The sequence below is a fragment of the Panthera tigris genome, chromosome B1, assembly GCF_018350195.1.
Source record: "Panthera tigris isolate Pti1 chromosome B1, P.tigris_Pti1_mat1.1, whole genome shotgun sequence".
NCBI classification, from domain to species: domain Eukaryota; kingdom Metazoa; phylum Chordata; class Mammalia; order Carnivora; family Felidae; genus Panthera; species Panthera tigris.
This window is the reverse complement of record NC_056663.1, coordinates 159,884,975-159,896,982: the sequence shown is the minus strand read 5'-3', so window position 1 is coordinate 159,896,982 and position 12,008 is coordinate 159,884,975. Positions and strand designations below refer to the sequence as shown.

At 37.2% G+C, this 12,008-nt stretch overlaps 1 protein-coding gene across 1 annotated transcript in view; it reads right to left on the bottom strand.

Annotated features, from left to right (window-relative positions):
• PDCL2 (phosducin like 2) overlaps positions 1-10,072 on the bottom strand; it is a 35,556-nt gene extending 25,484 nt beyond the window's left edge. The window contains exon 1 of the mRNA XM_007075878.3: positions 9,898-10,072. Coding sequence (XP_007075940.1) covers positions 9,898-9,903 — 6 coding nt within the window. The 5' untranslated portion in view covers positions 9,904-10,072. The remainder of the gene's footprint in view (positions 1-9,897) is intronic.
• Between the last annotated feature and the right edge of the window lie 1,936 nt (positions 10,073-12,008).

Here is a 12,008-nt window from a genome sequence, read left to right as displayed (position 1 = left end):
ACAGACAAGTATCATCTTATTTCTCCTTTCATCCTATTCTTTGGCCAAAGTTTTGTTTGTCTGTCCCCACTTTGTCTATTACTGGTCACTCTATCCCTGAGATCTTCAATCCCTATTCTTTATATGTCTCCTAATAATAAAATACCAGCATCAGTAGGAATTCTGCACTTGGTAATGGTAGACTAGATCATTTGAATCAAACCTTTTGCTGAGAACATCTAGTAAAATTGAACGAAATTGATGAAAATCAATCTGAAAGCACTGGAGAATCAATAAGGCAGTGAAGAAAATTATCAGGAGAAGATCTTAGATGAGAAGGAGAGCTAGAGAGGACTCCATGTTTGAGGCCATTCCCCGTGGATCAACTACCAATTATGGAAGAGGCCAAGAAGCTGAGAAATCTAAAAAAGGCTCACAGACTTCGGCACTGTGACCAGAGACAGAAATCAGTAAGAAAATGATAACTAGGAGATCATCATATATTTGGAATTAAGAAAACACTTTCTAAATAATCCATGGGTCAGAGAAAAAAACACAATGGGAATTTAAAAGCATTAGGAATTGAATGATAAAAAGTAAAGCCATATAACAAAAAAATATGTGGGCTGCAACTAAAGCAGTTCATAAAATAAATTTTATATCCTTAATTTGATATTTTATAAAATGAAAAGTTTAAAAATTAAGATGTAAACATCCAACCAAAGAAGTTGGAAAAAGAAAATCAAAATAAATCAAAGATAAAAAGAGTGAAAGTAGAAATTGATGAGTTGAAAAATTAATATATAATAGGATTAACAAGGCCAAAAATTGGTTCTTAGAGAATATTAATGAAATTGATAAACACTTACCAAAACTGACCAAAAAAAAAAAAAAAAAAAAAAGCAAGAAGGCACAAATAACCAATACTAGAAATGAAAAAGGGAAACTCTTGAAACTCTTGACAGACAATACAAACATTTTAAATGAGGGTCCTACCAATTATATTTTGCTCTTTTTTTATACCTTAAGGTAAAGCTTAGATTATTGACTATGAACATTTCTTTTCTAATACAGCCACTTACAGCTATGTATTTCCCCATTAACAATTTTCTTAGCTGCACCCTACAAATTTTGGTTTGCTGTACCATTATTATCATTCAATTAAAAATATTCCCAATCTCTTTTATAATTTTTTACTGACATCTTAGTTATTTGGAAGGATGTTGTTTAATTTTCCAGTAATTTCAACTTTTCTAGGTCTTATTAATACTTTCTAATTTAATTCTCTTTGGTTAGAAAACATACTTTGTTAAGATTTTGATTTTTTGACACGCATTGACTTGTTTTATGACCCAGTATATGATGTATCTTAGTGAATGCTTGAAAAAAGCATGCATTCTGCCACTGATAGGTATATTTCTCTATAAATCAATGGATGATTGACAGGTTTGTTCAAATCTTCTATTTTGTTAGCAATTTTTATATCTAGTTTTTCTATCAATTACTAAGAGGAGGGGTTTTAAAATCTCACATTATGATTGTGGATTTGTCTATTTATCCCTTGAATTATGTTAGTTTTTGCTTTATGTGTTCTGCTTTATGTATTCAAACTGTGTCTCTTTTAAGATGACACAAAGAAATGGAAAGATGTTCCATGCTCATGAGTTAGAAAACCAAATATTGTTAAAAGGTCTACACTACCCAAAGCAATCAACAGATTTAATGCAATCTCTATCAAAATACCAACATTTTTCACAGAACTAGAACAAACAATCCTAAAATTTGTATGGCACAATAAAAGACCCTATTCAGGGTCAGGGTCAGCCAAAGTAATCTTGAAAAAGAAAAACAAAACTGGAAGTATCACAACTCCAGACTTCAAGTTTCATTACACAGCTGTAGTAATCAAAACAGTATGGCACTGGCATAAAATTAGACACATAGGTCAATGGAACAGAATAGAAAGTCCAGGAATAAACCCACAATTATATGGTCAATCAATCATTGACAAAGGAGGCAAAAATATGCAATGAGAGAAAGATAGTCTCTTCAACAAATGGTGCTGGGAAAACTAGACAGCAACATGCAAAAGAGTGAAACTAGGCCATTTTCTTACACCATACATAAAAATAAACTCGAAATGAATAAAGTACCTAAATGTGAGACCTGAAACCATAAAAATCCTAGACAGGACAGACAGTAATTTCTCTGACACTGGCCATAGCAATATCTTTCTAGTAGGTCCCCTGAGGCATGGGAAACAAATGCAAAAAATAAACTGTTGGGACTACATCAAAATAAAAGGCTTCTGTACACCAAAGGAAATGCCAACAAAACTAAACAACAAGCTACTGAATGGGAAAAGATATTTGCAAATGACATATCCAAAAAAGTGTTAGTATCCAAAATTACAAATAACTTATATAGCTCAACATCAAAAAAATGCAATTAAAAAATGAACAGAAGACATAAACAGACATTTCTCTACAGAAGATGTACAGATGGCCAACAGACACATGAAAAGATGCTCAACATCACTCATCATCAGGGAAATGCAAATCAAAACCACAATGAGATATAATCTCACACTTGTCAGACTGGCTATTATCAAAAAGATAAGAAATTGCAAGTGTTGGCAAGGATGGGGAAAAAAGGGAAGGCTTGCACTTTGTTGGTGGTTATGTAAATTGGTGCCCCCACTGTGGAAGACAGTATGGAGGTTCCTCAAGAACTATCCTATGACCTAGTAATCACACTATTGTGTATTAAGAATATGAAAATACTAATTTGAAGGGATATATGCACTCCAATGTTTCTTGCAACGTTATTTATAATAGCCAAACTATGGAAGCACCCCAAGTGTCTGTCAATAGTTGAATGGATAAAGAAGTGGGATACACAAACACGTACACACACACAAAGGAATATTACTCATCCATAAAAAGAATGAAATCTTGCCATTTGCAACAACACGGATGGCTCTATAGAGAGTATAATGCTAAAATGAAATAAGTCCATTAGAGAAAGAAAAATACCATATGCTTTCATTTTTATGTCAAATTTAAGAAAGAAAGAAACAAACAAAAAAAGACCAATCAAAAAACCTACTCTTAACTATAGAGAACAATCAGATGATTACCAGGGGGGAGTGGGGTGGGGACGGGTGAAATAGGTGAAGGGGATTAAGAGTACACATCTTGATGAGCACTGAGTAATATATGGAACTGTTGAATCACTATATTGTACCCATGAAACTAATATAACACTATATGTTAACTATGCAGGAATTTAAATCTTAAAAAATAATAATAAAATAAAATAATAAAGTGTCTCAGCAGTATACAGTTGTGTGTTGCTTTTCCATTCTGACAATCTCTGCCTTTTGAAGTATTTAGTCCATTAATATTTAATATAATTGTTAATATTAGATTTAGAGCTACTATTTTCCTGTTTTAGTCTCATTTACTTTTTTGTTCCTCTATTTCTTTCTTGCCTTCTTTTGGTTAATTAAGTAGTTTTTAGAATATCATTGTTTGCCACTGGCTTTTTAGGTATACACCTTTGCATTATGATTTTAATAATTGCTCTAGAAATTATATTGGGTATCTTTAACTTATTACAGTCTACCTAGATTTAATATTGTACTACTTCACATAAAATATGGGAACATTGGGGGTGCCTGGGTGGCTCAGTTGGTTACGCATCCAACTTCAGCTCAGGTCATGATCTCATGGTTCATGAGTTAGAGCCTGATGGCTCTGTGCTGACAGCTCAGAGGCTGAAGCCTACTTCAGTTCTGTGTCTCCCTCTCTCTTTCTCTGCCCCTCCCCTGCTCATGCTGTCTCTCCCTCTTTCAAAAATAAATAAACATTAAAAAGATTTTTTTAATAAAAAAAATATGGGAACCTTGCCTAGTTACATTTACCACTATCCCATCCTTTGCTTTACTGCTGTTAAATATATTAACATCTACATATATTTGAAAACCCATAATACAAGGTTATAATTTCTGCCTTAAAGAATTATAATGTTAAGGGAATTAAGAGAAAAAATATAGTTATTAGTACTTATCCACATATTTATCATATATGGTGCTCTTCACTCCTTTCTTTAGATCCAGTTTTCCCTCTGGTGTCATTTCCCTTAAGCCCGAATAAACACCCTTAAGCATTTCTTATAGTTAAGGTCTGCTGGCAACTAATTCTCCCAGTTTTCATATTTCTGAAAATAACTATTTTCCCCCAGTTTTTGGATGGATAGGTTAGCTGGATATAGAATTTTGGTTTGACAGTTTTCCCCTCCAGCATTTAAAGCATTTTAAACATTCATCTCTTGCTCTGGGGAAAAGAAACTGCCATGTTGTGAGGACACTCAAGCAGCCTGTGTTAGTCTGTGTGGGCTTCCATAACAGAATATAAGACTGGGTGGCTTAAATAGAAATTTATTTTCTCACAGTTCTGGAAGATGCAAGTCCCAGATCAAGGTACCAGGCAGGGTTGATTTCTAGTGAGAAACCTGGCTTTCAAGTGGCCACCTTCTTGCTCTGTTCTCACATGCACTTTTCTCTGTGCACAGAGAAAGATGGAGGGAGGGAGAGAAAGAGAGAGAGACTGAGAGAGAGAATGCTCTGGTGTCCCTTACTCATAAGGATACCAGTCCTTTCAGATTGTCAGAAGGACACCAGTCCCTACCCTTATGACTTCATTTAACCTTAATTACCTCCTTAAGAATCCTACTTCCAAATATAGTCACATTTGGGGTTAGGGTCTCAACATATGAATTTTGGAGAGACACAATTCATTCCATGAAAAAGCCATATTGAAAAGTCCAAGTGGGGGTGCCTGGGTGACTCAGTCGGTTAAGCGTCCAACTTCGGCTCAGGTCATGATCTTGCGGTCCATGAGTTCGAGCCCCGCGTTGGGCTCTGTGCTGACAGTTCAGAGCCTGGAGCCTGTTTCAGATTCTGTGTCTCCCTCTTTCTCTGACCCTCCCCCATTCATGCTCTGCCTCTCTCTGTCTCAAAAATAAATAAACGTTAAAAAAAAAAAAGTCCAAGTGGTGGGAAACCAAGGCCTCCTGCCAACAGTCATGTGAGTGAGTCATGTTGGAAGCAGATACTGCAGCCCTAGCTGATATCTGAATTGTACTCTCATTTACTCTTTGAGCCAGAGCCACCTAAGCCACTCACAAATTTCTGACCCCCAGAAACTATGAGATAATAAATATTTGTTGTTTTAAGCTGCTAAATTCAGGGCTATTTAGCTACATCGTAAAAGAAAACTAATATACCTATCCATTCAAGGGCTTTTATATTTTTTTCTTAGCTTCTAGAAATCTTTATTAAAAATTAATCAAAAATGTAAAAAAATACCCCTGTTCTAGGGGTGCTTGGGTGGCTCAGTTGGTTGAGCTTCTGACTCTCGATTGAAGCTCAGGTCATGGGATCAAGCTCCACGTCATGCTCTACGCTGAGCATGGAGCCTGCTTAAGATTCTCTCTCTCCCACTATCCGTTTCCCCCATTTGTACACGCTCTCTCTATATATAAAACACAGTTTTTTTAAATTCCTGTTCTGATGTTCACCACAGCAGTATTCATAATAGCAAAATTTAGAAACAATTTTAGTTTAGTATTCAGCAAAGAAATTAAGAGGTCCATTCAGCTTTTTACTTCAGCTTTACTCCATTTCTAGAAGTTCCTTTCTATTCCCTTATCTGTCATTTTTTTTTTTGGTATTTTCATCTAAGTATTTATTTATTCATTTATTTAAAAATTTAATGCCAGTATAGTTAACATACAGTGTTATATTAATTTCAGGTGTACAATACAGTGATTCAACAGTTCCACATATTACTCAGCCCTCATTGTGGTAAGTATCCTCCTAATCCCCATCATCTACTTCACCCATTCACCCCCTACCACCTTCCCTTTGGTAACCACCAGTTCGTTCTCTATAGTTAAAAGTTTGGTTTTTGGTTCATCTCTTTTTTTCTTAGTTCATTTGTTTCTCTAAGTTCCACATATTAGTGAAATCATATGATATTTGCCTTTCTCTGTCTTATTTCACCTAGCATTATACTCTCTTGATTCATCCATGTTGTTGCAAATGGCAATATTTCATTTTTTATGGCTGAATAATATTCCAGTGTGTGTGTGTGTGTGTGTGTGTATACCACATCTTCTTTATTCATTCATTTCTTAATGGACACTTAGGCTGTTTGTTCATTCTTGATAGTTTCCTATATAAACTCATCTTTGTAATCTCATTTTCCATTTCTTTGAACACTTCAATAACAGGGATTTTGTATTTGGCAATTGCAAACTATGCAGTCCTTAAAAATCTAAATCTGTTGGTTTTTTTGCCTTTGTTTAACATTCATAGTAGTCTTCTTATGTGATTATTTTGAGATCATATTTCTTTAAAAAAATTTTTTTTTAACATTTATTTATTTTTGAGACAGAGAGAGACAGAGCATGAACGGGGGAGGGTCAGAGAGAGGGAGACACAGAATCCGAAACAGGCTCCAGGCTCCGAGCTTTCAGCACAGAGCCCGATGCGGGGCTCGAACCCACGGACCGTGAGATCATGACCTGAGCCGAAGTCGGCCGTTTAACCGACTGAGCCACCCAGGCGCCCTGAGATCATATTTCTTTTAAAATGTGGGTGCTTTTGGGTTCAAACTGAAAATTTCCTTCAAAAAGGGTTTGCTTCTGTTGTCAACCAGGAGTACTATTTCTTAGTCACTAAACCTCTTAAGCCTCTTTAGAGGCTTATAGAGAAAGTTTCACCCTGAACTTACATTGTACCAAAGGTCAGTGTGTTGCTTTAGTCTTCAGGCCTTGGAGAACCCTTCCTTGCTACCTGGATGTCTTCAAATTCTTTCCATGTCTTCAACTCTTTGCTGCTTCAGCCCTGAATCCTGCTTCTGTTGATCTGATCCTGGCAATCCCTTATCCTGGGCCCTGGGTCCTTTGATCCTTTTTCAGTTAATTTTTGTTAATAATGTGAGCTAGAAGCCCAACTTCATTCTTTTGCATGTGGATGTCCAGTTTGCCTTTCACTTGAATGGTTTTGGCACTGTTGTAAATTGACCAAAATGTGAGGGTTTCTTTCTGGGCTCTCTATTCTATTCCATTGGTTCATATGTCTGTCTGTCTGTCAATACCACATGGTTTTGATTACTGCTGCTTTACATACACATATACTGCTACTATATTTTGAAAACAGATATTGGGTCCTCCAATTTTGTTCATCTGTTAAAAGACTGTTTGGCCTATTTTGGGTCTCCTACGATTTCATATGAATTTTAAGATGTGTTTTTCTGTTTTTACAAAAAATGTCATTGGAATTTTGGTAGGAATTACACTGAATCTGGAGATTGTTTTGGGAAATATTGACATATTAACAATTTAAGTCTTCCGATCCAAGAATATGGAATGTTTTTTACTTATGTGTTCTTTAATTTAAGCAATGTTTTGTAGTTTTCAGTGTACAAGTCTTTTGCCTCCTTGGTCACATGTATTCCTAAGTATTTTACTCTTTTCGATGCAAATATCCAGGCCATTGCTTTCTTAATTTTCTTTTGGATTATTCATTATAGTGTATAGAAATGTCTTAATCAAATTTTAAGCTCACTATGTCCTGCAGATAATTTCAATCTAGTCTCTTACTTTTTTAAACTAATAATCATAATTGTTTTGGAACCCGTTTCTGATCATTCTGATAACAAAAGTCTCTACAGGTCTGTTTTTGTTGGTTCATGTTCATGGTACCCTGTTTCCTTGTGTGCTTGGTTACTTTTGACTGATTTCGGTTTGCTGTCCTTGAGAACTTACCTGAGGGAATTGTTTGAGGTCTAAGATAAAGATATATTCCTCTACAGAGGAGTTTTTATTTCTTCTAGTCATTTATAGACACTAAGGTATTTTTACGTGTGTATGTATATACGTATATGACTAATATATATCAAATTCATAATTTGAGGTTTGCTGGACCACCCAGACAATATAACTTAGGTTGTAATCCATGTGATTTCTGTATTGGGCCACAACTTCTTGGGAACAGGTATTATTCCTTTTCTTTTTCTCCCCTGTTTCACTAAGCATCAAGACAACTTTCCCTGAATTCTCCTGAACATGAGTTTATCTCTTGTTCATACTATTAGTCTTCCATACTTTAGTGGACAATACCCCTTTGGTTCCTTCTCTGTGGATTACACCTGGGACCAAAACACAAACTGCTAATGCCTTCAGGGTAAAAGAGGTTTTGGAGTTCTGGAAATCCATTTACCTGGTTTTCCAGTTTCCCTTCAACTTTGGTCTCATAGTTTCTTAGCATCATATCCTACTATCATAGTTTCTTACTCCTTGATGCTTTTAAGGAAATATGTTTTACGTGTTAGCCAGTATTTTTACTTGTATGCAGAGGGAGAGTTGGTCCAAATAATCTAGCTCACTATTACCAAAAATTCCAGCAATACCTTATTAAAAAAACTCCCTCTGCACTTGACATCCCCTACCATCTTCTCTTTTCTCCTTCATAGTTAAACTTCTTGAAACAATTGTCTATATAAACTATAACCACTCCCACTTCCCACTTACTCTTCAACCCACTCCAAAGTTAGCTTTTGCTTCTAATACCACCAAAAGTGCTCTAGATAATGTCACCTACAAGCACCATCTTGTTCATTTCAATGAATATTCATTGTATTCGATCTCTTAAGCAGAATTGGAGAGACTGTCTCATTCCTTTCTTGTTAAAATGGTCTTTCTGGATATTCATGATACCACATTCTTATGGTTTTATGTATACCTTTCTGCTCTTCCTTAACTGATCTAGGAGTTCATCACAATGGGATTTAACAGTAAATGCTCTTTAATGTATTCTTGTCTTCAGTTTTAGAAATTATCTATGAAATTTCTTCTAGTAGAAATAGGTACCACAATCTCTGTGTTAAAACTACTGTGACATTTATCATACCACAAATGGTTACATCTGTCTCCCTCTTATTCCCCCATACTAAGCTCTTTTAGAGTAAGTCCAGAACTAAACATAAACACTCAATAACTGGATGTCGAGTAAATTGATGAATAAATGAACAAAGGTTAACGTGCTGTTAACTTCACTCAATTATATTTTGGCTTATTTCTTGAAGAGCAGGTATAAATCCAGACAGATTCACAACGTTTTTACAGATTGGATAAAATGTATTTTCTGGGAATCTATTATTAACACAAAAGGACTATTCATTAAAAATTATGTGTAATTTATGCTCAAAATATTCTAATAACTTACACAGTATATGCAAATAAAAATAAAATATGTAAAACAAGAGAAATTACAGTGGTTTTAATTTGGGGGAGCAGATGGGAAGAAGCTGTTTCTGAAAGTCAGAAAGTGAGAATTTTACTCTGATAAAAGAAGAAACAAAGGCACAGGCTTCGGTTTAATAAGGAAGCGTTAGAGGAGCAGCCTTCTAAGGACTAAATGGAAGCCTAACAGAGCTTTTTGCAATCCAGTAGGAGAAACTCCAGGGACAGCTGTTCTTTCTTGAGACAGATGCAACTCCTGGGTTTCCATTCTGATCTTTTTTTAAGGTAGCGGAGCCGAACACTTAAACTGAATTACACTTGGGCTCCAGTTGCTGGTCTATTTCTCAAGTGAGAAATAGTGCAGCAGTTAAGATTTCCAGGATGCAGGCGTAAAATTCAATCCCAAAAACTCTAAAAACTTCTTCTAGAGACAAACAGAAGTCTTGAGCGTTGAGAAATGGTATTCTCCTGGGGGTCAAATCTTGACAGAGACGCACACAAAACGTAGCCCTGACCCGAACAAACGTTAGAACCCACCCGCTGTGGGCCTCCCCACCCCGTTGGTGCTCACTCTAGGTTTAGCCGGGGACCCCTGTGCGTGCCCACCTGCATGGTGTTCCCCTTCGCTCGTCACGTGGCGGCGGTGTCTTCCTGACACCCTAAGTCTCCTTCAGGTTGGAGGCGAGCCCGCCGAAGGCCTAGCGGTTTCCACCGCCCGGAAGAGGGGGCAGGAGGGGGAGGGGAGAACAAGGGCCTCCTTCCCTGGTGCACCCAGCGCGGCTCTGTTGCCGGGCAACGTGGAGGCGTGGCCTAGGGGCTGGCTGTGAGAATGCACCAGGTCCTGCCTGGGGCCTGTGTACTGAGTGGTGCCTTACCTGTTAGTACTGGTGCTCATATTCCTCCCATCCCTCCTTCCACCACCACCAAATCGGCACGTTGTCTCAGAGCCTCTGGCACCCTTCAACTCCTGAGTCCTGTCTTCATGAAGAAAGAACCAAATCCTGGGGAGAGAACCCTTCAGAGGAGCCCATAGACTATATTTGGATGGATTTTAGGGGACCACTAGCTCACAGACCCCAATTGTGCATCATTTCGTTGTATGCGTAGGTTTGTGTTGGGGGTCTTGGGCGTTTAGGACCAGAGCTTTCATCAGATTCTCAAATGGTTCTCCACCCCTATCTAAAAACCCACTGCCTTAGAAGACAGGAGTTCTGGCTTTACGTAGAAAGCCTACACAGGTGGATTCCTTGGTGGTTAGGTTAAGGAAAGGATGTTTACTGGTAGCTGCCAGGAACGTGAGGAAAATATTTGATATTATCACCAAATAAGGTTATATACATGGTCACAGAGATATACTGGTAGGATTTGGAAAAGAAGAAAAAAATGTTTTTAGTGACACAATTTTAAACTTGGGTTCACTATTAGACCGTTCCACCTGTAGTGCCCAGTTAATATTTAATGAAAATCTTATACTCCTGGTAGCCTACATGTTGTGTTTGTATATAAAATATTAATTTGTTAAATATAAAATATTGTAGAACATCCCACAATTTTTGTAACCATGTTTTGGTATTTTTTCTTCTTCTTCCTTTTTCTTTATATCCTGGGAACCCTAAAATGTAAATAACCTAAGTCTCCCTGTATTTCTGAGAGGCCTGAGGAACTGCTGCTTAAATTAATATTCAACTGGTTTTATTTTGACCATCCAAAACCCTAGCTAGTTGAGTTACTAATCCTCCCTATTCTAGAGTCACCCTCCTCTAACCAGCCAGCCTGCTTTGTGGTGGAGGAGGTTATCCAAGAGGGAAGTGAGAAGGGAAAAACCCAGGGGAACCTGAATGGAAATAATCTCAACATCCATCTGAGGTTAATTCTGTGTCCAATAAGCACTAATTTGATGTAAAATGTTTTCCAAGTGTGTTCATGATCCTCTACTGGTGACACTGTTTTCTTTCTGGTAATGGATGACACTGGTTGCCTTTCAGATGTTGCAGAGTGAAATGGCTTATTTTGAGATAAGTTGAACACTACTTGTTGGTAGAAAAAGCTAACCCCCTGATATGTTTGTAGTAATCAGATATTTATTGTACAGCAGATAAATCAGAACTTACTTATTGGACTATTTGATGGATCATGGCCAACTTCAACTAGTGTAGTTTTAGTTGGTATTCACATTCTAAGAGAGTAAGTTACTGGACACTATGGTATTATAAGAGTTGGTTACTTTGTCACTGATGAAATCCAAATAGGATAAACTAAAACAGCTCATTAAAAGTCAGCTCTCTTCACGGGGCGCCTGGGTGGCGCAGTCGGTTAAGCGTCCGACTTCAGCCAGGTCACGATCTCGCGGTCCGTGAGTTTGAGCCCCGCGTCAGGCTCTGGGCTGATGGCTCGGAGCCTGGAGCCTGTTTCCGATTCTGTGTCTCCCTCTCTCTCTGCCCCTCCCCCATTCATGCTCTCTCTCTGTCCCAAAAATAAATAAAAAACGTTGAAAAAAAAAAATTTAAAATAAAAAAAAGTCAGCTCTCTTCTGAGTGCCTTTAATAAAAATAACAAAAAAGCATGTGTATCAGTACAGTTGACTCTGAATAACACAGGGGTTAGGAGGGTCCTCCCATGCATCAAAATCCTAGCACAACTTTTGACCCTCCCCAAACTTAACTACTAATAGCCTACTGTTGACCAGATGCCTTACCAATAACATAATCGATTAACAC